Source organism: Odocoileus virginianus, chromosome 4 (assembly GCF_023699985.2).
Source record: "Odocoileus virginianus isolate 20LAN1187 ecotype Illinois chromosome 4, Ovbor_1.2, whole genome shotgun sequence".
Lineage (NCBI taxonomy): Eukaryota > Metazoa > Chordata > Mammalia > Artiodactyla > Cervidae > Odocoileus > Odocoileus virginianus.
In genome coordinates, this window is record NC_069677.1 from 13,573,133 (window position 1) to 13,600,892 (window position 27,760).

At 37.5% G+C, this 27,760-nt stretch overlaps 2 protein-coding genes across 2 annotated transcripts; one reads left to right on the top strand and one right to left on the bottom strand.

The window, feature by feature from the left end:
• Positions 1–372: 372 nt before the first annotated feature.
• WDR53 (WD repeat domain 53) lies at positions 373–10,387 on the bottom strand. Its single transcript, XM_020889630.2, has 3 exons — positions 10,284–10,387; positions 4,136–4,631; positions 373–1,043 (listed from the first exon to the last, which is right to left on the bottom strand). Exons 2-3 carry the CDS (start codon positions 4,613–4,615, stop codon positions 447–449), a joined length of 1,077 nt encoding a protein of 358 aa, XP_020745289.2. The 5' UTR covers positions 4,616–4,631; positions 10,284–10,387; the 3' UTR covers positions 373–446.
• Positions 10,388–10,405: 18 nt separating this feature from the next.
• FBXO45 (F-box protein 45) lies at positions 10,406–24,366 on the top strand. The gene is made up of 3 exons (XM_020889633.2): positions 10,406–11,053; positions 16,374–16,730; positions 21,200–24,366. The coding sequence occupies exons 1-3, from the start codon at positions 10,751–10,753 to the stop codon at positions 21,383–21,385; spliced, it is 846 nt and encodes a 281-aa protein (XP_020745292.2). The 5' UTR covers positions 10,406–10,750; the 3' UTR covers positions 21,386–24,366.
• Positions 24,367–27,760: the final 3,394 nt, after the last annotated feature.

Genomic DNA, 27,760 nt, shown 5'->3' on the forward strand with positions numbered 1-27,760 from the left:
AATGTTGTAACTAACTAATGTGGTGACCACGTTTGGATCAGGATGTGGGCTTTCCTAAGGCAAGAGGCTTGACAAGACAATGAAGATCCTTTGCAGGTAAGTAATTGTGCCTGCAATTTTGTTGGATCCTCAAGTTACTTAACATCTCTGAGTTTTGATTCCTGTGGCAATAAAATGAAGGAAATCACCCACTTCACTAATCTGGAATATGAAATGAAACACATGTAAAATGCTGGAGCACAATCAGGACTCAGTGAATATTCGTTCTCTTTCCCCAAATTTTAATATGTCATTTACCATATGAAGTGTTATCCAATTATCTCCTTTTGCTCACATGTTATGGAATGGTATTATTCCACGTATGACAAAGAGTTTAAACAAAGAATGAGGATTTATTTTTAATTTATGAAATGTTTTGCTGCGGCTTTTCAAATGTTTTATTGGATTTAAAATTCTTTTAAGGGATACACTGATATACAACTAGTTTGATCAGCTACCAATATATTTTGGTACCCTTTTATTTTTGTACTTAACAGCCAGTTCACTTTTTCTCCATGTTCAATACTTAACTTTGGTAAAATTTTGCCATGTTCATCTTCACCTGTTACTGAAGCAAGAGTGTTTCCACCTTGCTTGGTGTAAGTTGCCCTTTTGGTTTTCTTCCTGTGAGTATGTTTGGTTGGACTCTTATGTTTTTTTTCAATTTCACTGCTTACATCCCACAGCTTTATCTTTCCATCATTCCCTCCAGTAAGCAGCAAATAGGATTCTTGCAGAAAGCAGACTTGGGAAACCCCCAAAGTATGGCCCTTAAATCCCAGTTCCTGTTCACACTTGACTCCCATCACCCTAAAGATTCGAACCTTACCATCTTCTGCACCGCAACTAAAAACATTGCCACACGATGCCACAGACACAGAGTGGGCTAAGGCAGGGTTTAAAAGCTGACCAGGTGATTGTGGACTTTCCATTTCTTCTGTTTCATCCTCCTGTAAATTTGTAATCCAGAGTGGCCGGGCTTTCCGAAGGTTCCACAGCATCACCTTTAAATAAGAGGAAGTTACACAGTTAGAGTTCTAAATAGTTTGTTTCACGAACATGCTTATTCTGCTTCTAACAAAATCACCAAAGTACTCTGAGAATGATTAGCAGGATACATTCCCAGCAATATTAAACACAAATTCAGATGGCGCCACAACATACCAGTGGGATGCTACCCAGGTGCCAAAACTAGAATGCCAATGGGCAGCAAGGAAGGTATAATCTAAAATCAAGCTCCTGAGTAACTCTGGATCAACAAACCCTTTAATGTATAATCCAAACTCTTAAGCAGATGCCAATTTCTTTAAGTCATCTTACCCTAACTGCTACAAGTAAAACTGAAAATGAGGAAATTTATTAATTTTAGCCTATGCTTGTTACAAGCAGAAATACCTATCAACTATATACACTAAACCCAGGATCAAACCTGGGTCTCCCACAATGGAGGCACATTCTTTCCCATCTGCACCACCAGGGAAGCTTAATGCCTAGCATAGTACCTGGAGAAAAGAGCAGAAATTCTAAACAAATCTGCTAATTTGACATCCTGGTATACTTGGCTTTTTACTGTTGTTCTCTACCATGATCTTGGACCTACCAAGTGGATTTAGATAAAATGTGATTTAAAAACCCATGTACACCCATGGCTGATTCATGTCAATGTATGGCAAAAACCACCACAATATTGTACAGTAGTTGTACACAATATTGTAAAGTAATTAGCCTCCAATTAAAATTAATTAATTAATTTTAAAAAAAGAATGTGGTAAGAAAGGAAAAAAAAAATTTAAAACAAAACAGTAAGTTCTGTGAATTGATTTTACTCCAAACTTCGGCAATTGTCTTCCTGTAGCAACCAACTTGAAAAAGAAAATATTCTTCATACTTTCAGAGAGAACAGACAGCTTTATTTTACCATCTAGTACCATCCCTGAATTATGACTCATGATTTAAAAGGGACATTAGGATAAGCATGACCTTGTTTAGTTAAAAGCACAGATCTGAACTGACAATATTACCACTGCTGATTATACCAGGGTTTGGTTTGCTATTCAAAGTAACTTCCTTCAACTCAGCCTACTTTCAAAAGAAGTGACACTCAAAAGTGAATGCAAGCATATCAAAGCGACCCTGCTCAAAAATTTCTCATACAAAAACATTTCTTTCCACATAAAAGATTCATTTTCAAGGGAAAAAAAAGGCTCTTTCACTATCACTTTTTCTATTTAAACCTATCTAAATCAAAGGATCTAATTTTTATAATTTCTCTAATAACAAAGATAGGTATGTTGAATTTATCTATTATGTGTGGCAATAATTCAGTTCCTGCCTTGAGATAAAACACCTTGTTCAGAGATAAATTGCTCTCATTAATCTGATAAAAACTCCCTTCCACTATTATACCGACATTCTTGGACCCCTCCATACGCTGGCTATTCTTAAAGTTCAGAAAAATACCAGATAACCAGATTTTAAGACGCAAACTGGAAAAAATTATAGTTTCAACTCCAGTTAAAATAAGTAATTTCAGTTAGAAGTAATGACTGTACTATCTTAGTCACTTTTGTTATATATCACAAACCAATGCAGCAGTTAATCTACAGTGAATTTTTAGCAATTCTTGACAAATCAAAAAGCAAAAGACTTCCTTTCACAATATATTTATTTCTTATAGTATTCCCTAACACCTGCCTGGCATTAAACCTTCTCATCTAGAACTGGAGGTAAAATGGTAAATTCTGGATGCCTGCTTCTTGTCTAATCTGTGACTGCTATACATCTAACTGGTTGACTGCCGTGCCTAACAGTTAATGAACCAGTGATTGAAAACTGGTATAGCTTAAGGATGAATGAATGAGTAGTCAGACACTGTACAATCAGCCTACTTAAAACAGATGCCTGACTGGTTGTGTAGGTCTTTCTGCCCAACAAAGTAAGCAGATTATCTTCACTAGTGTAGAAAAATGTAGATTTATTAAAGTTTTGGGCAAGACCTAGGAGTAGAAAAGGAATTTTGATGTCATGGGATCGCTGTGCCCTGTGGGTGTAAAATGATTCTCAACAGAGGCACTACAAATTTTTGGTAGGATAATTTTTATTTTTTTCCATTTATTTTTATTAGTTGGAGGCTAATTACTTTACAACATTGCAGTGGTTTTTGTCATACATTGAAATGAATTAGCCATGGATTTAGGTAGGATAATTTTTAATTGTTTAGGGGCCGCCCCAGTGCAGCAGGACATCCACTGATTCTTCCTAGTAAAAAGACCAGTAGCTTGGGGTCGGGGTGACAGTCAGAGTGACAACAACTAAAATTAGTCTCATTTATTTCTAAATTATAAGGAGGTGTGGAGGATAGAGAAGTGGTAAAGATCACTGGCCTGGAAGTGACCAGGAGTCTTACAAGATACTATAAGCAGTTGAGAAAGTAGATCAATGCCTAGAACAGTGTTGGGCACACGTATCATCTATTTAAATAAATATCTTTGGTGTCACAGAGAAAAAAATATAGACTTTAAAGTCAGAGAGATTGAGGTTTGAATTCCAATTCAGACAGCTGTGGGAAAACTCAATTTGAATCTGTTTCCTCATTTGTAAAAAAGAAACAGTATGATCAGGGTGTGATTAGAAAGAAAACTAATATACGTAAAGCAGTGTAAAGTGGTAAGTGATCACCAAAGGGAAGCCATGCCTATTCTCACTCCAGTGATTTAGAATAAAACCAATAATAGATCCAGGCCCTCTAACTTTTTTTTTAAACTACAAACTTTATGGAGAGTGGGTAGGTGATAAACTCTGTCTTTAGTATGGTTTGTTTAAACAGATGTTTAGAATCAAATATTCAAATTCTCATGTTTTAAGAATGTCTTAAAGCATAGAGAAAAAGTAAGATTAATAATTACTTTGTTAATCTACTAGACTTTGTCAAGTTAGCATTAAACACTCAGTAGACATAAAGTTTACGGTTCCTAAATACATAAGGCATGTCAGTACAGAATAGAAAATGCCAAGATATATTTAGCCCGATCAATAATTTGATTCTATTAGCAAATCCCATTTAGAAATTACCCATGTACTCTCTGCAAGACATCACCTGCATATCCAGTCCACATGACACCAGGCTCTGAGGCCTTTGAGGACGAAAAGCTACAGAGGAACAGATATTGGAATGTCTCTTCAGTGATCTGCTAATTTTCTTATTTTCCAGGTCTAGGATTTTGATTGTTCCAGAGTCATCAGCAGAAGCCAGCAGGTTTTCAGTTTCATTTAATGAAAGACAGTTGATTTCTTCTTCATTCACATGAAAATCGTCCAAGGGTTCCTTAAGAGACCTGACATCCAGTATGCTAATGGTTTCTCCATGTGAAGCATAGAGTTTGGTGGGACAGGATGGAGAAAATAAGACGTTGGTAACATCCTCTGCCCCTTGGAAGCACGTGTGTCCTAAAAGGGTCCCATCTTCACCCCAAACCATGAGATCTCCACCTTCTGCTCCAGAAGCCACGAGCCCTTCTTGACTTGCATTCAGGCAGAGAATAGGAGAAGAATGTCCACCAGTCCACTTGACTGCCATAATGACCCAGGTAACTCTGTGAAGAGGGGGGATAACTATAATCTCATGTTTTACATAAGAACTCCATAAGACATAAATTCAATATTTCATTTAAAAAATAAAAGACATCTAAAAAACTCAATCAACAAAAAAAGACATTTGAAGATCAAGCCTACAAAGCTTGGTTAACACAAAACTGTGGCTGGCACATGCCTACATGTGTTTTCCTTGCAATCAGGTACCGAGGTAAGTCTGGTCCTCCAGCCTTTGATGTGAGGCTCACATAGGAATAAACAATAAATACACTTATTTTAAATTAAGAAAAGTCCTTTTTAAGAAACAGCCACACAATCATCAGGTTATATCCTTTATCTGAATAATGTTTATGGAAAATGAGCACTGGAATTAGACTCTTTGGGTTTGAATAGCTCTATTACCTATCAGCTGGGGAAGTTACTGAATCTATGACCCACTTTTCGTCTCGATAAAATGGGGGTAATAATAACATCCATTTCATGAGATCAGAGAAGATTCAATGACACAATAAATGTCAAATGCATGTAACAGTGCCTGGTATGTAATGAGATCTCAACAAAAGTATTATCATCGTCACTTTGGTTACTTCTATTAGGCTAGTCAAAGTGGCATCATATATATTACACCAATGGTTCTCAAAATATGGTCTCCAGCAGCACTAGCATCACCTAGGAACTTTTAGAAATATAAATTGTTGGACCCCACTCTAGGCCCACTCAATCAGAAACTCTGATGTCAGCACCCAACAATGTGGTTTAACAAGTCCTCCAGGTGATTCTGATGTATGCTAGAATTTGAGAACCTGTTTTAGTTGCAAAGCTGAGTCCAGCTCTTTTTTGTCCCCATGGACTGTAGCCCATCAGGCTCCTCTGTCCTTGGGATTTCCCAGGCAAGAATACTGGAGTAGGTTCCTTGTCTAGGGGATCTTTCTGACCCAGAGATCGAACCTGCGTCTCCTGCATGACACATGTGTTCTTTACCACTAAGCCACCACGGAAGCCATTGAGAACCTGTACTATACCACTAATCATGAGGGGAGCTGGTTAAAAATGCAAACCCTTGGGTCTTCTCATTGGAGACTAATTCAGTCTATTCTTTAATTTTATTCTCAAAACAACATTTCTGATTGGTATGATTCCATTTTACAGATAATTAAATTGAGTCTCAGAAATTTAAAATAATTTTCCCAAAGTCACCTGTTCAGGATTTGTACTTAGGATCTAGAATAAAACAATCCTAAATTTCTAAATAATGAAGACCTTTTTATAACAATTCTATTTGATAACAGGTTTAACCTGTTAGTATTTGAAAGTACAGAAAATGACCAAAAGCTACTAATAATTCATTACTGCTTCTAAATATACTCACATTTTAAAAAAAATCACATTATTACCTACTGCTTCTAAATATACTCACATTTTAAAAAAAATCACATTATCACCTACTTACACTTATATAACAGTAGTATTTATGTGAATTATTTAGATTCCTGATATGCTAGGCAGCCTGCTTCTTTAAACTGGAATTGCCACATAATACTACCCACTACCTTAACTATCTCCTGCTGCTGCTGCTGCTAAGTCGCTTCAGATGTGTGTCTTTTGCGCCCCCCTCCCCCAATTGGGCTGTAGTCTACTAGGCTCCTCTGTGGATAGGATTCTCCAGGCAAGAATAATGGAGTGGGCTGTCATGCCCTCCTCCAGGAGATCTTCCCGACCCAGGGATAGAACCTGCGTCTCTTGTCTCTTGCATTGGCAGGTGGGTTCTTTACCACTATTGACACCTGGAAACCCAATTACCTCCTGGGTAAAGCAAAAAAGGAAATTGGGGCAATTTATACAATTAAATGATCAGACAAAAGGAAGCAAACAAATCTATCTGGACAAATTAATTTTTCATTCCACAAGACAAAGGAGAGTTTTATCTACTAAGAAACTGCAATAGTTGCTTTAGTATTTTCAGATATAATACCTGAATTTAGTTCAACTGTACAAAGATAAATTTCCAAATACTGTTTTGAAGAATAATTTAATCTGCTTAAAGTTTCTATTCCCAACACAAGTTTGTTTCCTCCCACTTTTAGCCACACACACATACAAAATCACTAACTAGGCTGCCAAAAAAACAAAAACAAAACACTGATCAAAGTAACAGAAACATAATCACAAAATCAGATACAGCAATTTTCATATACAAAACAAAGTACAAAAAAAGACAAAGATACATTAAAAAAATTTTAGCAGAAGCACTCAATCAGTAAACAGAAGAAACTAATTAGAGACTGAAGCAAATACATTTTAAAGGAGAGGTTTGGAGAGGAAATGACTCCGGCAGATAAAGACAGGGAACTCTGGTGATTTGACTTTTGCTGACAAGTACTGACATAGTAGTTAAATAATTTTCTACCATAATCAAACCAGTCAATCCTAAAGGAAATCAACCCTGAATATACATTGGAAGGACTGATGCTGAAGCTGAAGCTCCAATACTTTGGCTACCTAATGCGAAGAGCCGACTCGTAGGAAAAGATCGTGATGCTGAGAAAGATTGAGGGCAGGAGGAGGAGAGGGCAACAAAGGATGAGATGGCTGGATGGCAGCATCTACTCAAAGGACATGAGTGTGAGCAGACTCCGGGAGACAGTGCAGAACAGGGAAGCCTGGTATGTGCAGTCCATGGGGTTGCAAAGAGTCGGACACAACTGAGCAACTGAACAACAACAAACCATAACAAGGACTTTTGCCAAACGTTCCAGATAAACCAAGGACAAAGGACACACAATACAATTTAAAATGAAAGGTATTAATATTCAGGCTTAGGAACTGTCATTTATGATGACTATTGACTCACATGATAAAGACAATATCCTAACTAAAAATATGAATTTTGAATTAATCATTGAAAAGGCTACTTAAGTTACAAATAGTTTATCTATGTCATGAATGTTTAGAGTATTGATCACTTATTCCTAAGTTAGAGTTTTAATTTTTCTATAATGAATTAATTTTAAAAGTCTAGAAGTCTGCCCTCTACAGTTTTAGGATTTTGTGTCCATAAAGGTTTTGGATCTCTGTTGGAATATTAGGTTTTTCACTAAGACAAAAACAAAGCAGGGTTTCTAGTACTTCTATTTCTCCATCACACATCTACTCACAGAGGACCTAAGTAAAGGTTGACTCGCAGACAAAAGTTTTGGTTTTCCTCCTAATGTAACTCTTTTCCAGAGAAGATTAATTCAATTTTAAAGATACATCTGGTTAAACTCCACCCCAAAGTGTAAGAGGTTAGGCAATAAATGAATTTTGCACTTCAAGAGACTACTATAGACAACAATACAGTTCCTGTAAAATTTTCCATAATGGAAGCAGTAGTAACTCTTGGACTGTTATTCCCAACAAGTCCAAGGTCAGCTCTACCTTAATATCTACCCACCAGAGTAAAGAACAAATGAAACTTCTAGTCTCTACACCACATGGATAATATTCACTGACTACCCAGCTAGTCAGAAAAATTAAAATAGAGACCTACTACAGGAAACATTAGGAAAAAGAGCTGGGAAAGTTCCAGAAATCCATACATTCCGAGGCATTTAATTTAATCATACAGAATACTGATCAGGGATTCAACCAGCGTACCCCCCACCCACCCCGAGCCAAATCACTTGTTTACTTAATCTACAAAATTGAAGTTATTTGTTATTATTTGAAATATTCAATCAAAAAGTATTAATCAGACTGCTGTGGTGAAAGGAAGGGGGGAAAATTAACTACATATAGGTTAAATCAAAACAATCTTCTAGAAAAATGAGTTGGCAATCTGCCATTTCTTGTTTTTGTTTCACTGGGACTGGAGAGCTACCTGGAAGTAGCTAAGTGCCACTATCTCCACTCCAACAAGCTTCTCTTCTCAAAGGTAGAAGCCTAAAGAGTCAAGCACAGTAATTAATCATTTCCTGTTGTGAATTAGTTTAATTAGATAATAGATGCCTTCCTTCCAACACCTAATGAGATTATGGAGTTGTGGGGAGGAGGATGGTAGGGTACTTTGAAAACATATTTATGAAGGGTGGAGTGCAAGATGGAAGTTCTAAGCAGCCAAAGGGCAGAAAGAAAGTACTGAACATGAGGGGAGGGGACACGGTCCGGTGTGTAATGAGCAGGCAAGAAAGAAAAAAGGAGGTAGTGATAAAGGAAAGCGTTTCCTACTTTGAAATCCTACCTGGGCCACTTGGGGGTACTTTGCCCCCCGCCCCCCCAAAAAAAGCTACCTCACTGACTGAACTAGATTTACTTCATCAGATCCTTCAGAGGCTCTCCCTCACTTATACCAGGGCAGACAGGATAGAGGCCAATGTCTTTTAATAACTGAATGCTCTCTAAGTTCTTGCTCCTGTCATATCTCCATTATCCACTTGTCCTTTTCAAGGGTCTGTGCCTTTAAAGCTGTTCATTCTGTCTCTTCTTTGTCACCTTCTTGGATGGACCAACTCTATCTCTGAAGATGTAAAAGAAACTTCAGTGCCTTTCCAGACAAAACATGGACTGCCTTCCTGGGATGGTTGAAAGTTGAAAAATGAATAATAAATTCCCTAGCCTGAGATTTAAATAATATGATAGTCACTATCATTGTAGTAAATATACTGGTCAACTTTTCTTCACACATTTCAGTTTTCCAAAGTGAGTGGTTGAAGGGCTGTGGCACTGACACTAGTAAGAAAGAAAAGAATCTGAGTGACTAAGCTTGGAGGAAAAAACATCTAAGAAGGGACTGGCAAGTAGTAATCAAACACCACTTATCAGATGGTAGGTGCTGTTCTTTTGTTTTTACTGGAAAACAAGAAATGGATTATTCACAGTAGGAGAGCTTTCGAAAAGATTCCTTACGACATCAAGGAAAGACAGTGGCACTGACTACTAAGGTAATCTGTGAGCCCTACCATTATAACAATTACTTCGCAGTGTTGCTTTGAGAGTTATATAAACTCTCCCGTAAAGGGCCCCAGTAGATTGCCTCACATGACGGTTATTATTTTCCAAGCATTCTTTAAAGGCTGTCGGAAAACGTTCTGGCCACCTAAGAAAACGTAGTATGATTAAATAATGCTGAAATTCTTTCCCTTCCAAGAAATTTTCTTAATTATAGCCTCCATGTCATTCTCCCTACTAGAATGTGTAATTAGTTAAAAACACACCTCAATTCGCCTACTAATCGGTGGGTTAGTAGGAAAGACTGGGAAAGGCCATATTTTGCCCAAAATAATGTAGCACTTAAAGAGTACTTTAAGGTTACCCAAACATGGGAGGGGGGCGGGAGATATTCAGACGTGGCGACCTCACACGCTATATACAGGCTAGCACACACGTTCTGATAAGCACTGGTACTAAGGGAGAACAAAAACGCCTGGCCAGGAAAACACGACCTCAGCAGCCGAAGGAAAAGGAAGATCTAACTCAAACTCAAGGTGGCGGAGCTAGGACTGGCTAGTAAGGAGAGCGAAGTTTCCTGCGTTAGGTTGGAATGGTCAAGCAGGGACGCAAATGACTAAAGGAAACCTTACAGGAAAGGGGGATCAAAAAAGCCGACGCGAGGTCACTAGACCAAAAAGGGGGAAAGAGGGAGGATAGCCTGAAACCCACCCGCGCCAACCTCATACCTGCGCTTCCCGCTTCCCACCTAGGCGCCTGGCGATGACCTCACCGGCGAGCGCCCAATCCCATCTAGCGTAGGGCGGGAGGCGCCGTAGCCAAACAGTCACATCCGGGGCCGAGAGGAACCGCGCGAGCTGGGCGTGCGTCCTTGCTTCGTGCCCTCAACCCGCATGGCGGAGCCACGGGTGCGCCGCGGGGAGGCCGTACGAGTCGGGCGGTTCCGGCGACCGCGCTGAGCCGCGGGGGAGGGGCGGGGGACGCCCGTGCAGTCGGTGCGTCTGCCCTCAGTGAGGCGGGGCGCGCGGCGGACGCCCCCGGGCAGGGGCGGGAGTGGTTTGGAGGGGCCGGGCGGTTAGCTGTGAAAGGGGCGGTGAGCGAGCCGCTCCGGTCTCAAGGCGAGGCTTGGCCTCTGGAGCAGAGACGGGGGGAAGCGGCGGCGGCGGCGGCGGCCCTCGGGCCGGCTGGTGAGGCGATGGCGGCGCCGGCCCCGGGGGCTGGGGCAGCCTCGGGCGGCGCTGGCTGTAGCGGCGGCGGCGCGGGCGCCGGCTCGGGCTCTGGGGCCGGGGGCCGGTTGCCCAGCCGGGTGCTGGAGTTGGTGTTCTCTTACCTGGAGCTGTCCGAGCTGCGGAGCTGCGCCCTGGTGTGCAAGCACTGGTACCGTTGCCTGCACGGCGATGAGAACAGCGAGGTGTGGCGGAGCCTGTGCGCCCGCAGCCTGGCAGAGGAGGCTCTGCGCACGGACATCCTCTGCAACCTGCCCAGCTACAAGGCCAAGGTGAGGGAGCCCCGCGCCACGCCGCTGCCCCCTGTCCCGCTTCTCCGCGCAGCTCTCAGCTAAGCTTCTGAGTCAGAAGTGCCTTTCCACCGCTCCAGTCAGTACCCTTCCTCGCCTCCCCCGCCATAAAGATCTCTGGGTTGAAGTTCTGCTCCTTAACCCACCCCACTTCCGTGATGCACTTTTTAAAGGATCAGATGGTTTTCCATCCTTGGTTTCCATCAGTCATTCTACTTTCCACCGTCTGTCCCCTTAAAAACAGGCCATTGTTGTAGCTTTCAATACTCTAATCCTATTTTTCTCTCTGTCCTTTATTAGATCATCTCGGCTGCCTTATTTACTTAGTTTCTAAGATTTTTTATTTCGCCTCACGTTTTCCAAGATCTGATTTATAACTATGTTTTATTTTTGCCCAAGTACCTTGAATTCGCTCCGCTATGTTACAGGCTTATAAATAAGTGTGGTCCAAGGCATCCTGCTAACTTTAAAGATAAAGGCTTTGAATAGAACATCGTACCATTGGCGCCACTTAACAGTCATAAAATATTGCCATGTCCCACTATTACTGGCTGTTGCCTTGCCAACTTTTTCATAGTTCACCTTTCTGGTGTATCTCTTATGTTCTGTTTGTCATCCAACATGCCGTTTCCATTTTTGGTGCCTTTTAACCCCCGCTGCCAGACTCTTGTGCTTAGTCTTACCTTCATATACAAATAAAAATGTCAAGTAGCAGATCTTGGTAGGACTGAGAGCATTCCTCAAGCAATATAAACAAATGGCTGTAAACTTGAGTTCAGTTTGGATGGATACAGTTATTTAGGATTGCAGTCACCAAGAGTATAGATGAGAGAGGATAAAGTCTGATCTAGAATATGGTAAACATAAAAATACATTAGCAGCTAAAAAAGGGAAAGCATATCTTTTTAATGCTAGACTGCCAGTGGGGCCAGAGTAAGGAGAAAATTTCTTTTCCATGTGAAATAAATGTAAAATGTATTCTGTAATAAAATAGGCTTCAGTTTAATAAGGTTAGGATAAGGATTACTACTTTTAAATATGTCAAATTGTTTATCTATTAAGTGAAATAACATGTTGACTCACAAGGACAGTAGATGCTCAATGGATAATAATTGTAATTCATATAGTAGAGGGCAGAAGATTGCAATTTTGTCTCACTGTGCCTAATAAACATATAGGTTTCACGACTCTTATTTAGTTTTTATTTTTCCATAAAGTTTATTATTTTTACTTATTTTAAATTAAGATATTTTTGTAGTTGATGTGTAATAGACATATTCACATGATTCAAGATTCATGTAATAATATGTAATAAATAATGTATTCATGTGAGTCAGTGTTCAAAAGAAGCAAAAGAAGCAAAATGTCTTCCTTTAGTCCTTATACCCCCACCATCCAGATTGGAGGCAGCCTATGTTACCTGTTTTTCTTTATCTTTGCAGAGGGTTATAAATTTTAATACTTTGTATGCCTTTGTACTACTTGCACTGTAGGTGTTATAGACTTGTGCATTCAGATGTTGCAGGACTTTTCTTGAATATCTTGAAGATAAAAGATTAATTCAAAAGGATATACATAGCCTAGTAGGAAAGTTCTCAGTCTACGAGAAGAGGAAAAAAAAAATGTATAGAAATAACTATAGTGGTTATTAGTTAGAAACTAGACGTTTAGTGATTCACAAGTTGAGTGAACAGTTTTAGAAGGATTGAGATTGTATTTGAGCTGAATTTTAAAGATGGGAAGAATATGAACATTTTACTAAGAGGAAATACCCTGAACAAAAAGCAAGATAGTGGAAAGCAGAGGATTTGAATAGTATATATTTTTATTAAAAAAAAGGATGCATGTTAGGTACTATGCTCAGTTTTGCAGATGCAATGCTGAATAAAAACACAAATGCTTATGGATGCTTTCCCATATAGCACTAATCTAGTGGGGGGAAGTGGGTATTGATCAAATAGTCACACAGTTGTAAAATTGCATTTGTGATGAGTCCTATGAAGGTTAGATCCATGGTGCTCTGAATGTCAGTAGTGGAGAATTTGACCTAAGTAGCGAGGTCAGGAAAGGCTTTGTCTGAGAAAATAATGCTGAGACACCCCCCCCACCACCAGAAAAAAGGATAAATAGGCCAGAGAGAGAGAGAAGAGCCTTCCAGGAGGGAACCTGGTGAGTATGAGTGACAGAAGATAATCGACTGGACCACAGAGAGCAAAATTGAGGCAAGTTTGATAAAGATGGAAGAGGTGGACTGGAGCCAAACAAAAGGAAGCCATTTTAAATTGTAAGCAAAGGAGAATTAGGAGTTTGGGGGTTGGTAATATGATAGTTTTCCATTTTTAAGAGGTTATTATGACTTAAGAATGAACAACCAGTTGGAGGGGAACCTTGGAAATATATATAGTCGTAAGTATGTAGAACAAGAGATGGTGAGAAATTTAGGCAATAAAAGCTACAGGACTTGGCAGTAGATTTGAAATCGGGCTGAGGAAGAGGGAGGTGCTCAGATGACTTCTAGGTATCTGGCTTACATAATATAGGGATTACCTGGGCTAGATTTTGGAGGAATAACAATGAGTTTAGTTTTGGTAGCACAGAATTTACAGTGTTAAGACATCAAGAGTTTTCAGATAGGCATCTGTTACGGTTTGTAGCTTAGAGGGAAGGCTAAAGATATAAAATAGTTAGATTGAATTGTAGTTGGGAGATATGATTGTAAAGGTAAGCAGATGGAGAAGGAAATGGCAACCCACTCCAGTATTCTTGCCTGGAAAAATCCACGGACAGAGGAGTCTGGCTGGCTGAAGTCCATGGGATTATATGACTGAGCATGTGTGCACGAGGGTGGAGGGAGATGGGTTGGTAGCAATAAACTGGTAGAACTAAAAAAAAAAAAAAAAAAAAAAAGGTAAGCAGAAACTAGAGATATCTTGGAGGTCTTTGACATACAGGCTTCAGTCTGTATTTTAGGCTTTGTTTTACAGCTGGAAACCACAGAAATTTGAGCAAAGGAATGGCAAAGTAAGAGCTGTGCTTTAGAAAAACTAGTAGTCCATAAGATGAATTCAAGAAGGCAGGGGTTGGTTTCTATGCCAGAGGTATTCAAGACCAGAATAAGTGTATGGAGCAGAGAAGAGGATAACTGGGAGAGAAACTGCAAGAAAACAAGGGCGCATAGATGGACAACTGACTGGGTGAGCTGGGATGAAGAGAAAGGAAGAGTCAATATGATTGCCAGGAAGTGAGGGTAACTGGGAAAAGGACGAGAACAGGCCTGGGCCAGCGTAAACGTGGGAAGCGTTTGGGGCTGTCAGTCTGACTAGGGTTTGACTGCTTTTTAGAAGTTCGTGTTTTACATATACCAGGTAACATTAGTTACTCCAGTCATACTTGACATCTAATTGTAATTCTCTAAATCTCAAACTTACATCCTAAACTAGAGATCTGAAAGCTGTTTGCTATAATGCAAAATCCGTATTGTGTATGAGACTGCATAGCAAGAACTATAGACTGTTTTTATTTATGTATTTTCCATTTTATCTGATTTTTCACATTATCTCTAAAAGATAAGGACACTTAATCCCAATACCATTATTACATCTGTAGTATAAATAAATAACCCCTTAATATACGAAGTGTGGCATTCAAATTTCCAGTTTTTTCATAAAAATGTCAAATGTTGTATCTTTAATTTTCAGTTTATATAAGCAAGATCTATCTATATAAGGTTCTCATGACAGTTGATATGTCTCTTAAGGCTAATTTTGTCTGCAGATACACTTTCCATCTCTCCCACCTCTCATCCCTGCACTTTATTTCTTGAAGAAACCCAGGTGTTTACCCTGTAGATAGTAATCCTCAGTCTGGATTTTGCTGGTTTCATTCGTATGGTTTTGCTTAACATGTTCTCTGTCCTCTGTATTTCCTGTAAAAGTTTGATAAATTTAGGTTAGATTAGATTTTTTTAAAGATTCTTTTAGCTAGAATCAAATGGTTGGGATGTGTATAGCACTTTCAGGTTGTTATAATAAGAATAGATACAGAAAAAAATTAGATACATTTCAGGTTTACATCCCCCTTATGAAAACATGGGACACCTGAACCAAAGAGGTTTTTTGTTTCTGTTTTAAATCTGTGATCTGATGGGGTACAACAATTAAACAGTGAAGCACTCACTAATGATAAAGGGGAGGGCACACTGGATGAGGGGACTGGATGCTTGACTTATTGAGGCTCTTATGCTAACTACATGTTGACTTTTATGCCCGAGTCCTAATTCCTGAGTTTAACTAGGTAAGGGTCTTAAGGTCTTTTCTATGATGAAATTCTATGTTTCGGGAATTGATTTCTCAGGTTAACTAAAGCAATAGGTCCTAGCCTTCAACTGCTTCTGCACAGTTTGAGTAAAGAAGGGATTTTCTGAAAAACATACAGACCAAAAAGCTATAAGTTATTAAAACATGAGAAATGGTATAGTAATAACAATTTTCTTACTGTCTTTATTTTGGAAGTTTAAAAGACTAGTGATTACTGAAAGTCAACTAACCTGTTAATGGTAGCTGCTGTTAATGACTATCTTTATAAATTTTAGTGGTTGAATTTAGATGCTATCTAGGGGATTATTTGATTTGGTAAAATAAGAGTAGTGATGTCTTAGTGTATGAGTAATACCTAGCAAGGAGGCCAGAGGATCTAAGATAGTTTGTGGTTATTAACATTTTTCATAGCTAATGTGACTAAGTTCCCTGTTTTACTTAAAATACCGTTCTTTTTGATGACAGCATTGCCTACATGAAAACTGCATATTTGAACTTTTTAATGTAAAAATATGAAATATAAACCAGAGTAGAGGAAACAACCTCCCTAATACCCATCACCAAGCTTTACCAGTGGTTAACTCATGGGCAGTCTAGTTTCATGTTTACCCTGTCCAATCTCCCACTCCACTCGTGGATATTTCAAAGCAATTGCCAAATATCATTATGTCACCCAAAAACATCTCCGTATTCTCTCTGAAATATAAGGATTTCTGTGTATATCTTTTGATGTCTTAAGAAGTCTACTTGGAGAGATTATACAGCAATTTAGAATTTTGGTCAATAATGAAACAGTTGGCAGTTTAATGTTGTGTAATTTATTATGTTAGTGTCTCATCCCAAAAATGAGCCATTTTTGAGAAATACTTATTGTATTATTTAAAATATACAATTTTATTGTTTAAAAACATGTACCCTAAAGTTTGGGTACTTTTTAATGTTTAAGAAAAATAAAATTCTCTTTCTCTGGCCTTTCATCTTTTCAGATACGTGCTTTCCAACATGCTTTCAGCACTAATGACTGCTCCAGGAATGTCTACATTAAGAAGAATGGCTTTACTTTACATCGAAACCCCATCGCTCAGAGCACTGATGGTGCAAGGACCAAGATTGGTTTCAGTGAGGGCCGCCACGCATGGGAAGTGTGGTGGGAGGGCCCTCTGGGCACTGTGGCAGTGATTGGGATTGCTACGAAACGAGCCCCCATGCAGTGCCAAGGTTACGTGGCATTGCTGGGCAGTGACGACCAGAGCTGGGGCTGGAACCTAGTGGACAATAATCTACTGCATAATGGAGAAGTCAATGGCAGTTTTCCACAGTGCAACAATGCACCGAAATATCAGGTGAGAAACCAAGTATTTTCTGAAAAGTGAGCCTTTGTTAAATCATGCCTTAATTTGTTTTAAATTTACAAAGTTTTCTATAGCAGCATTATTTGTCTTTTTGGTAATTTTTAAATAAATAGTGTAACTGACCTTTTTTGGCTACTGTGATTATCTTTTAGTATCTTAATATTTTTTTCCTTATACATATTCAGTCTGAGCAATCTGTCTTTACTTTAAATCGGATTGGCACACTTTTTCTGTACAGGGTCAGATAGACTTTATGGTCCATACTGTCTCTCATAACTGTTCAACTCTGTTGTTTATTATTCCAGTAAAAACTTATTTATACACTGCAAGCCAGATTTGGCCCAGGAGTCATAGTTTGCCAGCTTGTACTCTAGATTATAATCTTACAACATGGCACATTTAAATTACTTTTTCTAGATATCTCACCCCCGCAAATGCACCTTTGTGTGAGTATATACATACTTTTTCTCTGCTACTTACCTGTGGATTGTATTCAAAGCCTCTGGAAGTGTCAATGATTTCTATAAAGATAGGCAAGTTCAGGCAAACTACTACATTTTTATTTTAATTTTTGTTTTTTGCCTCCACCACATGGCATGTAGGATGTTAGTTCCCTGACCAGGGATCAAATTTCTGCTCCCTGCAGTGGAAGCACAGAAGCTTAACCACTGGACCAAACTACTGCATTTTAAAATTCTTTTCATCTTAACCTTCAGCCATAGTCATTTTATTCTAGGGTCAAAATTATAGTTCCTATTTGTAAAAGCTATGTGATCACCATAGATTCAGCAGAATCTAAAAAATAATAATCTGATAAATTGGAAATTTTAAAGAATTATAGATTGTGCATTTTAGAGGAACATGTGGTTTGAAAGCTCTAGCCTTAGTATTGACCTCAAGTCAAGCATAATAAAGTAGAAGAACTAAAAATATATCCCATTTCCTGAGGTATAAAAGTATGGAAAGTTTTCTTTCATAGAATCCTTTCCTTACTGTTCTTTCAGGCTATACAGATACACTAAAGAGAAGGATGTCTGGACTTAGTAATCATTGAAGATAAAGTTCTGTCACTATGCGTGATTTTATAGTGAAAGTCCTTTATTTTTTGTTTTTCAAAGAACATACTCTATATGATTTCAGTCCTTTTAAATTTATTGAGAGATGTTTTATTCCTAGCATACGGTTTATCCTGATGAATGTCCATGAGTACTTGAATATCTTCTGTTGCTGGATGGAATAATCTATTAAAGACAATTAGGTCAAATTGGTTAACAATATTTATGTCTTCTGCTTTCTATGTTTTTCTTCTACCTGTTCTGTCATTTACCAAGGAGTATTAAAATCTCCAACTATAATTGTTGATTTATCTATACTTTCAGTTTTGTGAGTTTTTGCTTTATGTGTTTTGATATTGTTATTAGGTGCATATTTATAATTGTTATATCTACTTATGTGGTTGACTCTTTTATCATTATGAAATGACCTTTTTTTAGAAAAAATTTATTATTTATTTCTGGCTATGCTGGGTCTTCATTGCTGCACAGATTTTTCCCTAGTTTCAGCAAGCAGGAGCTACTCTCTAGTTGAGGTGTGTGGGCTTCTCATTGGGGTGGCTTCTCTTGTGCAGCACGGGCCCTAGCGTGCGTGGACTGCAGTAGTTGGGGCACGTGTGCTCAGTAGTTGCAGCTCCTGGGCTCCAGAGCACAGGCTCAATAGTTGCGGTGCACAGACTTAGTTGCTCTGCAGTGTGTGGGATCTTCCAGGATCAGGGATTGATTGAACCCGTATCTCCTGCACTGGCAGGCAGATTCTTTACACTGAGCCACCAGAGAAACCCGAAATAACCTTCTTTGACTCTAGTAATAGTCCTCGTGTTTATGTCTATTTTGTCTTAATGTCAGTACAGCCAGTCCAAGTTTCTTATGTTTACTATTGCCGAGTACCTCTTTCCCCTCATCCTTTTACATTTATTCTGTCTTTATAAGCAGTCTGGGGGACTCATTTTAAATATAATTATATCTTTCTTTTTATCTAACCCAATCTTTTGAGTAGTTAGTTCATTTATATTTAATGTAATTGTTGGACTGCTTGATATTCTCCTTGTCTCTGTGCCTCTGGAGCTATGTCCCTTTTTCTCTCTGTTTTTTGGATTTGTTAATTTCTGTGTTCTATCTTTAAGTTCATAGTTTTTTTTCTTGTTATTTAAGCTCCCTGGTCATTGCAACACTGTTGAGTCAGGCTGTGAATTTTGGTTATTGTGCCCCTGAGCTCTAAAACTTTCATTTGGTTCATTTTATAGTTTCCATTTCTCCACTGAGATCTCTGTCTGTTTATTTATTAGTACTGTGTTTTTCTTTAGTTCTTTGTATATATTTTATAATAACTACTTTGAAGTCTTTTCCAAATCCAACATCTAGGGCCCACTTGGAGTCTGTTTCTACCGACTTCTTTTTTCTCCACGTGTGTAAGTTGTACTTTCCTGCTTCTTTTCATATCCATTCATTTTTTTAACTGAAAACTGGACCTGGTAGACAATACAATAACTCTGGAATGTTTTGTTCCTTTAGAAACTGCTTTGTTCTGAAAACTGTAGGTTTTCTTGTTCTAGTAGGCAGTTAACTTGCCTGGACTGAAACTGTATATAGCAGTTAATACCTTTGTTCAGTTTTTTTGGCTTCTAGCTGCTGCTTTTTCTGCCTGGTTCCCTGAGGGTTTTCCCTGTGTCTGTGTAATGTAGTCCTCACACAAGGATTTGGGCAGAGTTTATTTTGGGGCTCATCCTCTTTGTGGTTTTGTTGCTTCTTATGTTCCTCTAAGTTTCTAATGGTGCTGCTATCTCTAAATTTTGTCCTCTGACACCTAAAACTTGGCCTTTCTACTCCTTGTGCTATGTGCATACTATATGCTCAAAGATAAAGCAGACTTGAAAATTTCATGGGGAGTGGTTCTGTTTTCTTATTTTCATCTTCTGTAAAATAGGGATAACTCCTAGGAGTGATGTGAGAATTAAACGAGATAATATAAAATCACTCAACAAATACTCATCAGAATATTAGCTTTTTGTTTCTAGTTTTTGTTGTTATCTGTGCTTTGTAAAATAGTGATGTTGGTAATTTGGAAGTTCTTAGGTCCATAAAATGGGATTAATCTGTGAGTTAGGCAGAGAGAGAGAAAAAGATATTTGTAGTTGTTTGTGATAGGAAATACAATGAAGGAAGGTAATGATAGCAGTTGGGGGATATCATAACCGGAAAGTGTTCAATTATGATTTTTGATTGAAGAGTGTTAGGATTCTCTGCCTCCAGGTATATAGATGCAACAACCTCTAACATATGCATGTTATAAGGATATAGCATGCTACTTCTTTGCTTACTTTGTTCCATATGTGAAAAGAACTGGATAATTGTGCTTCTGTTTAGTTTAACAATCAGTGCTGCTTTTTTTTCCTTTTTTAACAAACAGGTGTTTCAGATTAGTGGACCACAAAGTGATTGTTTAATAAGTGTATTTTGTGTCTTTAGAACCTATAGCCAGATTTGACAATTCATAATTATATAATTTCCATATTGTATGTAGAACTGCTTTGTATAATTTAATGGCTAAGTGTTTTATTATAGTGTTTTTATTTTGGTGAAATATATACAACGGTCTTTATTATTAACTATTTGTAAGTGTATAATTTATTGGCATTAAATACATTCACAGTGTTGTGCAACCATCCCCACTATGTATACCCAACATATACCCAAAACTGTTTCATCATCCCCAGCATAAACTCTGTGCCCACTGAACAATAACTCCACATTTCTTCCTCCCCCAGCTTCTGGTAACCTCTATTCAATTTTCTGTCTATGTGAATTTGAATATTCCAGATGCTTGGTATAAGTGGAATAGTATAATACTTGTATTTTTGTGTCTAGCTTATTTCTCTTAGCATAATGTTTTCAAAGTCCACTCATGTTGTAGCACATACTAAAATTTCTTTTTAAGGTTGGAAAGCATTCCATTGTATGCATTTACTGTAGTAATTTTAGAAAATTTATTTATGTATTTATTGAGAAAATTTGGAGTGCCTTTTTTTGGTAAAATGTGCCAAGTTATAGGTTTTAGAGGTAACCTTCTTTTAAAAGCCCTTAAAAAGAATAAATAAAATCTTGGGATTGTTCAGAAAGAATATTAAAATTTTCAGCATTAAATATTGATCCCACACAAGTCTTAAGTTTAAAAAAAGACCATCAAAAAAAATAAAATTAAATTAAAATTTTAAAAAGACCATCAAAACATTTGTGATGCAATTGATGTGTGTTCTTTTTCTCGATGTTTCTCCCTGACTGAATAACTTTGTTGGTTTTTCTAGATAGCTTTTGAGATGCATATTCTTAATAATATTTTCAACTTGATTTCCTCTAATTATGCCTTTGATGGGTTTCTTCTAACCTTCTTTTGATGTCTGTTTGCAGATAGGAGAAAGAATTCGAGTCATCTTGGACATGGAAGATAAGACTCTAGCTTTTGAACGTGGATATGAATTCCTGGGGGTTGCCTTTAGAGGACTTCCAAAGGTCTGCTTATATCCAGCAGTTTCTGCTGTATATGGCAACACGGAAGTGACTTTGGTTTACCTTGGAAAACCTTTGGATGGATGACAGTGGCTTTCTTGGGATGAAAGACAGAGTGGAGGAGGTATCTGCTTGTGGGAAGTAGAATCATGAAGTGACAGTGTCATACATGCATGCCCAAGAAACATCCTGAAAAACACATGATATTGTTAACTGGAGAAGCAACTCTACAGCAGAGATGATCTTAGTGTTTCCTCTTTCTACTGGGCCAGAAAAATCCTCAGGGTTGCAGTTGGTTGAGTGGGCAGTTGACATATGCATGTTTCAACAGATTTTGTCTCTAAGTTAGCAATGTGTTATTTCCAACTTTTAAGGTGAGATCATAGAGATGGTGTCAAAGGGATAAGATAAGGAACTAGCAAGAGTTTTTAAGTAGTGTGTTTGTGAAGAAAGATTGATCCTGTTTTACAACTGCCTGTTTTTTCTCCAGACCCTTTTTTCCAACCAGCTTGACTATTGGAAAAGTATGAAACTGGTTGGGTTTTATTTAATATTTTTAATATATTGAGAAGCATGGTCTGCCTGGACTGCACTTCTCTAACAGTGAGATATAAAATTGTGCAGCTATTTTAAAAGTTGTATATACAGTATGTGTGTAAAAAAAAAAAACTGTTATAAAAAAACAGGGCAAAGGAGTTGCTTTGTTCTAGTTCAGTTTCTTAAAAACCACTACATGGTACAAAATTAGAACAACATTAGGGACAGTCTGGTAACTACAAAGAAGAGGATTTTAAGAGATGTGTTGTATTGGCTTGTTTTGTATTATATTTGGCTTACAGTTTCCATAGCTGTTACAGTCTGATTTATTTTTTTAACCATCAAAATTATTGTAAATGTCCCTCATCTCCAGGCTAAGATTGAGGGAAGGCAAATCTATTTCTAATCATACATATATCAGTAATAATAATAATGTGCATCTGGTTTTATTTTTTTGACCTTTTGAGAAAGTGTCTTGTAAGAATAAAGAACATTGCCATTTGTTCTTATAGGCTTCAAATATGAAAGTTGTTAGTCACAGACCTTAAGAAAATAATTGATCAATGACCCTTTTATTTTGTAACTTTATAATGCTGTAGATATTATAATCTTTTTAAGTTCATATTGTTTACATCATGCAACAGTCTAATCCTCAAACTTGTTATTGGGGTTGTCAAGAAAATGTTTACTCAGCCACCTGAAACAGTGCCAGCCTGAACCCAGCTTAAGAATGTTCTTAATCTCATTATAGATAATTGCCCCCATGGGACTTGAAATAAAACACCTTATGCTGGAAACTTCAGGTTGGCAATATTTTGAAGGTTTCATTGTAGTAGAAGAGTTTAACATTAATTCCTATTCAGAATTTTTGACTAATAAATCTGATTTCACTAATACTTTTTCAAATTAATTCAACGTACATGAACTGAAATTTTCTTTTGTTAGAAAAGAAACAGAAACAAATATCTTTCTGTATGAAAGTATAAATTGTATGGTTTCAGATACATCTTTGTGATAAGAATTGACTAAGGCAAGTGGAATCTTTGTGCTTTTTAGGTTTTGCTGTATGCATATTTTGTTTTGCATCTAATAAAATTAGGGACAGCAAGCAGTTGGCTGGGGTTCTTGGGTTGCTCCTTGAGAGTTAATATTATCAGTACTCTCATGAAGCAAGGGATTTCAGTCATGAGCAAAGATTTCATTTTTGCCACCTGAAAGGTGTACACAAGTATTTATTGTATATTTGGTATGTTGCTTAAAGGTGAAATCTGTAAAAGATCCTTTTTGATAACCCATATCAAGGAAGAAACTTCCTAGAAACCATATTTAATACTAGAGTGAAATTATATGTTAAATGTATTAGAGAATATAGCTGCTACAGAAATGCATTTTTTTTCTTGGTGTGGAACAACTCAGTTTTGCAAAGTTTAAAATTTAACTAAAGAAGAGATCTGATTCAGGAAAAAAATATTAAACTAATTAGAAAACTAGATTGGATATGATCAATTCCAAGAGCTTTTGCTCAGTTTTTTTTTTATATCCTATGTTTTGTCTTATTAGTAAACATTAATTTGTAACAAAGTTTTGAAGGTGCTGAATGGAAAACAGAAACACATGGTTATTGCATATTGAACCTAGAATCAAATAATTGCCTAAATATTTAACAAAAAGCCATTCTTAGAGATTTAAATCCTTTAATATCTGATTTGCAAATTTTATAAAATGGAGGTTCTTATTTAGCATGAGCATCAGGGGAGTAAGGAGTTTTTGTTTATAACCGGGTAAATTGTTACGGATACCAATAGTAGTTGTATAGAATACTAAGATAAACTTTACAGTGTTTGAGGAAATGGAGTCTCTTTTTCACTGCTACTGAGAGAGCACTTAAGTAGAAGACAGTTGCGTCTGAATATTAAATACAAATAATCTAAACCAGTGGTTCTCAACCTTAGCTATACTTTGGAGTCATATGCATTTTGAAAAATATTGATACTTGGGTCCCATACCCTAAGATTCTGTTGTTGGTCTGGGGTATGACATGACCATAAGGATTTTAAAAAACTTCTTAGATGATTTCAGTATGTTGCCAAGGCTGAGAACCACTGATCAAAATTCACCTTAAGTTATCTCATCTGCAAAAAAAATCCTTGCTCCCTCTCTCCACTACCTCATAAGGATATTGAGGGTAAAGAAGAAAATAATGGGAAAGTGCTTGTGCTGTGGATAAAAAGTGCTATTGAAAGGCAAAGTTTTATTTGTTGTATTTCAACTGAAACTGTGATCAGGAAGAAATGTGTAATTGGATCTGCTCTGTTGACTTGGGAAACCAGGAGCACTCTCTTTGGTTCTTAACTTTAGTGAAGCATGCGGATGGGTAAGAAAACATTACTCTTATTCATACTATGGTCTTCTGTCATACTTGAGATAGACTGGTTTAATTATCTGGTTTCACACAGGAAAGAAGAAATATTAAGGTTTAAAGTCTGTAATGGTCAATGGCTCACAATTCATTAAAACTTTTCATACAAAGAGTTCTGTGGTTAATATATATCATTTCTTAGTTGCCATTATTTTTTCATTGTCTGACCTTTGAATGTTAAACCATTGATTTCATCTCCTTCATTCTTACTCCTATAATTTTGGATATAGATTTGATAAGGCATGTAAAGCAAGTAGGTATTGCTCAGTTGAATACTGAAAAATTGTGGTTCTATGATTAGGCATCTTCTGCCTTTTAGATATGATTTGATCAGAGAAAGAGTTTTGAAAATAATGAAGCCCTAACCCACATAGTAGGTATTATAATTAACTTTTTATTTATGTCCCCAAACTGCTGTTTATATAGACTGTAATATTTATATTTTTGATTGCTTCGAAAAATGAACAGTTTGATAAGATAGAAACTTGAGTTTTAAAGATCAGTATTGAGATTACTTTCTAGAAATTAAGACCACCACAGTCAGAACCACTATAAAGCCTTCTGAGAAGGAACAGTCCATACCCAACCCAAATGTTATTCTAGTAAAGCATTCCTCAGTTTCTCTAGCTGAATGTAATCTCTTCTTCCTTGAAATTTCCTAGTCTTTGTATTTATCTATACATAACTCATGCTGTATTACTTTATAACTTGTATAAATTTATTTATATTTATTATTTGTTGATATCTTATCTTCCCTAAACACATTAAGAAAGAATCTCTGATGGACTCACATGTCATCAAACCCAGTAGGCAGGGAATTGCATATTGCATATTTGCTATAGGAAGAAAACACCTTCTCTGAATTTATAGGCTATAATAACAAAAGATAGATGAGAAAAATTTTTGTATCCTGTCCAAATTTTTGTATTCTGTCCAAATCTGAGGCTTTGAAGGAAGAAATAGTGACTGTGAATGCATTTTAGCCATTCCCCTTTACTCTTGAATATTGGTAAACTCTGCTATTTAGTTCTTGGTGTAGATTTCTTATTTGTTTAGAATTAAAATTAGAATTCTGTATATTAATTTTTTGAAATTCTTCTTTGCTTTAGTTTCTTAATAAAAGTTTAAACAAACATTAACTATTTGTGATTGCTTACATTTAAAACAAGGAATTTTTTAATACTTTGGTCAGAAAGAAAAGCAGGATACCTTCATAGCCAAATTTGTTGATGGAATTTACCTATAAATTCCATGGTTTTTAACAATGGAATCTGCATTTCCCACGTTTGAAATGGAACATAGACAGTAGGGAATAGTAATTCACTAGGATCCTGTTTTGCTGTCACCTCCACCCCCAGCTAACTGTTGTTTGATAATGCAGTTGTTCTCCAAAAGTTATAAGAAGTACAAGAAGCAGGAATGGCTGAACAAATGGCTCCTGTGATCCAAAAGCTTACAAGAATCAGTTGATCATGTTGCTAAAAGTTGCCTGATGTATTATTAATAATATGTTACAGTTAAAGAGTTTTAATTTTCTAAGGGAAAATTCAGTAGGTGCAGAACTTCTGTATTTATCCTTTTGTTTAGTGGGAAGAGATACCAGGAACAGCTTAACCAGTCTGTTGTCTTAATTTCTTTTATGAATCTTCCCCCAAGTCATTTGCTTTTTATTTAATGTATTCATTAAAAAATTGTTGAGAGCAACATGTTCTATGCTTTTCAGAATGTGGTTTGTTAAAAGAATTAGCCCCTCAAGATTTAAGATTGTCATCAATTCAGCTTGTGTGTATAGGATTTCATGATGAATGAGTGACTCAAGAAGCAAGAATCATTTAGGGAGTTTTTCTTAGGTCACTCTGTTGACAGTCCTTAATTTCTTTTTTTTTTTTTGAAAGAAGAAAACATAAGAGAAAGATAGGGAAATCAAGTCCTGTCTATTCTGTGGTAGACACCTAGGAAGCTGTATTGTCTTCCCTTTCTTTATAAGTGAAATGGAGGATAAAATTGAGTAATGGGAATAGTTGTGAGGTCCTATCTCCCTTGAGAAAGGCTCCTGAAATAATTTTATTAAAATGCTAATATCCAATTAGGTTAATTAGAAACATATTGTAATAGAAGTAGGCCAGATATCTTTAATGTAGCTAGTGCTATTCATGTTTTCCAACCAATGTTCAAAAGGTCTGTTACTCATCTGTGCCCGTTGTTGGTTACCTTTACTTTTGAAAGAAAGGATACTTAGGGTTGGAATGAGGGAGGTCAGTCACTCCTCTCCCCCTTTGGCAGTCCAGAGAGTGATATATGTAGTTCACAACCAAATTGCCCAGAGCTCTACCAACCCCACTAGACGTCACAACAGAGTGGATAGAGTGAGGGGAGTGTATACCTGGAGTACACGGAAAGGACAACCAGCTACGCTTTTAAGTAGTGACTCTACCTGTGGTGTTGGAGAAGAGTATTGAGAGTCCCTTGGACTGCGAGGAGATCCAACCAGTCCATCCGAAAGGAGATTGGTCCTGAGTGTTCATTGGAAGGATTGATGTTGAAGCTGAAGCTCCAATACTTTGGCCTCCTGATGCAAAGAACTGACTCATTTGAAAAGACCCTGACGCTGGGAAAGATTGAGGGCAGGAGGAGAAGGGGATGACAGAGGATGAGATGGCTGGATGGCATCACCGAGTCAATGGACGTGGGTTTGGGTGGATTCCGGGAGTTGGTGATGGACAGGGAGGCCTGGAGTGCTGTGGTTCATGGGGTCACAATGAATCGGACACAACTGAGTGACTGGACTGAACTGAACCACCAAGTAAAGGCTGGTACGGTTTTTTGGTTTTAACTCATGGCTTACATCTCTGTGTAACAATTGCTGGACTTCAGATTTTACAAGTGCCTCTTTTAAAATGTTTTGAGGAGCTCGGTAATGCTTTATCATCTTGGTTTTAAGTCCAGGACACTGAAATAATACAGGAGTCACGAGGTCTGAGTCCTGGCAGTCCTGCCTGCTGTGACATGATTCTGAAGCATATTTCTTTCCTTTAGGGCTGTTTCCTTACGTGCTTCAGTGATGAGGTTGACCTAGCTCAATGGTTCTCACTTTGGGATGTTCACTAGAATCACCTGTTGTTGTTTCGTCACTAAATCGTGTCCGACTCTTTTGCAACCCATGAACTGTAACCCACCAGGCTCTTCTGTCCATGAGATTTCCTAGGTACCTGGGAAGCTTTTAATTTTTTGAACAACTTTATTGAGATATAATTGACATACAGTAAGCTACACTTATTTCAAGTGCACACTTTGACAGAGGTAGACAGCCATCACCATCAAGATAATATATACCTGGGAAACTTCTAAATGATAAGATGCCCAAGTAAATTAGATGGACAAGATGCACTCAGGTATCAGTATCACTAGATTTTTTTGTTATTGTTGCTCAGTCGTTCAGTCTTGTCTGACTCTTTGTGACCCCACGGACTGCAGCACGCTAGGCTTCCCTGTCCTTCACTATCTCC

What these genes read in the sequence shown, in the direction of transcription:
- FBXO45 (XM_020889633.2), top strand. Translation starts at nt 10,751, where the DNA reads ATGGCGGCGCCGGCCCCGGGGGCTGGGGCAGCCTCGGGCGGCGCTGGC. An exon ending in TGCCCAGCTACAAGGCCAAG is followed by an intron (nt 11,054 to 16,373) that starts GTGAGGGAGCCC and finishes TCATCTTTTCAG; the next exon opens with ATACGTGCTTTCCAACATGC. An exon ending in ACAATGCACCGAAATATCAG is followed by an intron (nt 16,731 to 21,199) that starts GTGAGAAACCAA and finishes GTCTGTTTGCAG; the next exon opens with ATAGGAGAAAGAATTCGAGT.
- WDR53 (XM_020889630.2), bottom strand. Translation starts at nt 4,615, where the DNA reads ATGGCAGTCAAGTGGACTGGTGGACATTCTTCTCCTATTCTCTGCCTG. An exon ending in CATGTGGACTGGATATGCAG is followed by an intron (nt 1,044 to 4,135) that starts GTGATGTCTTGC and finishes TCTTATTTAAAG; the next exon opens with GTGATGCTGTGGAACCTTCG.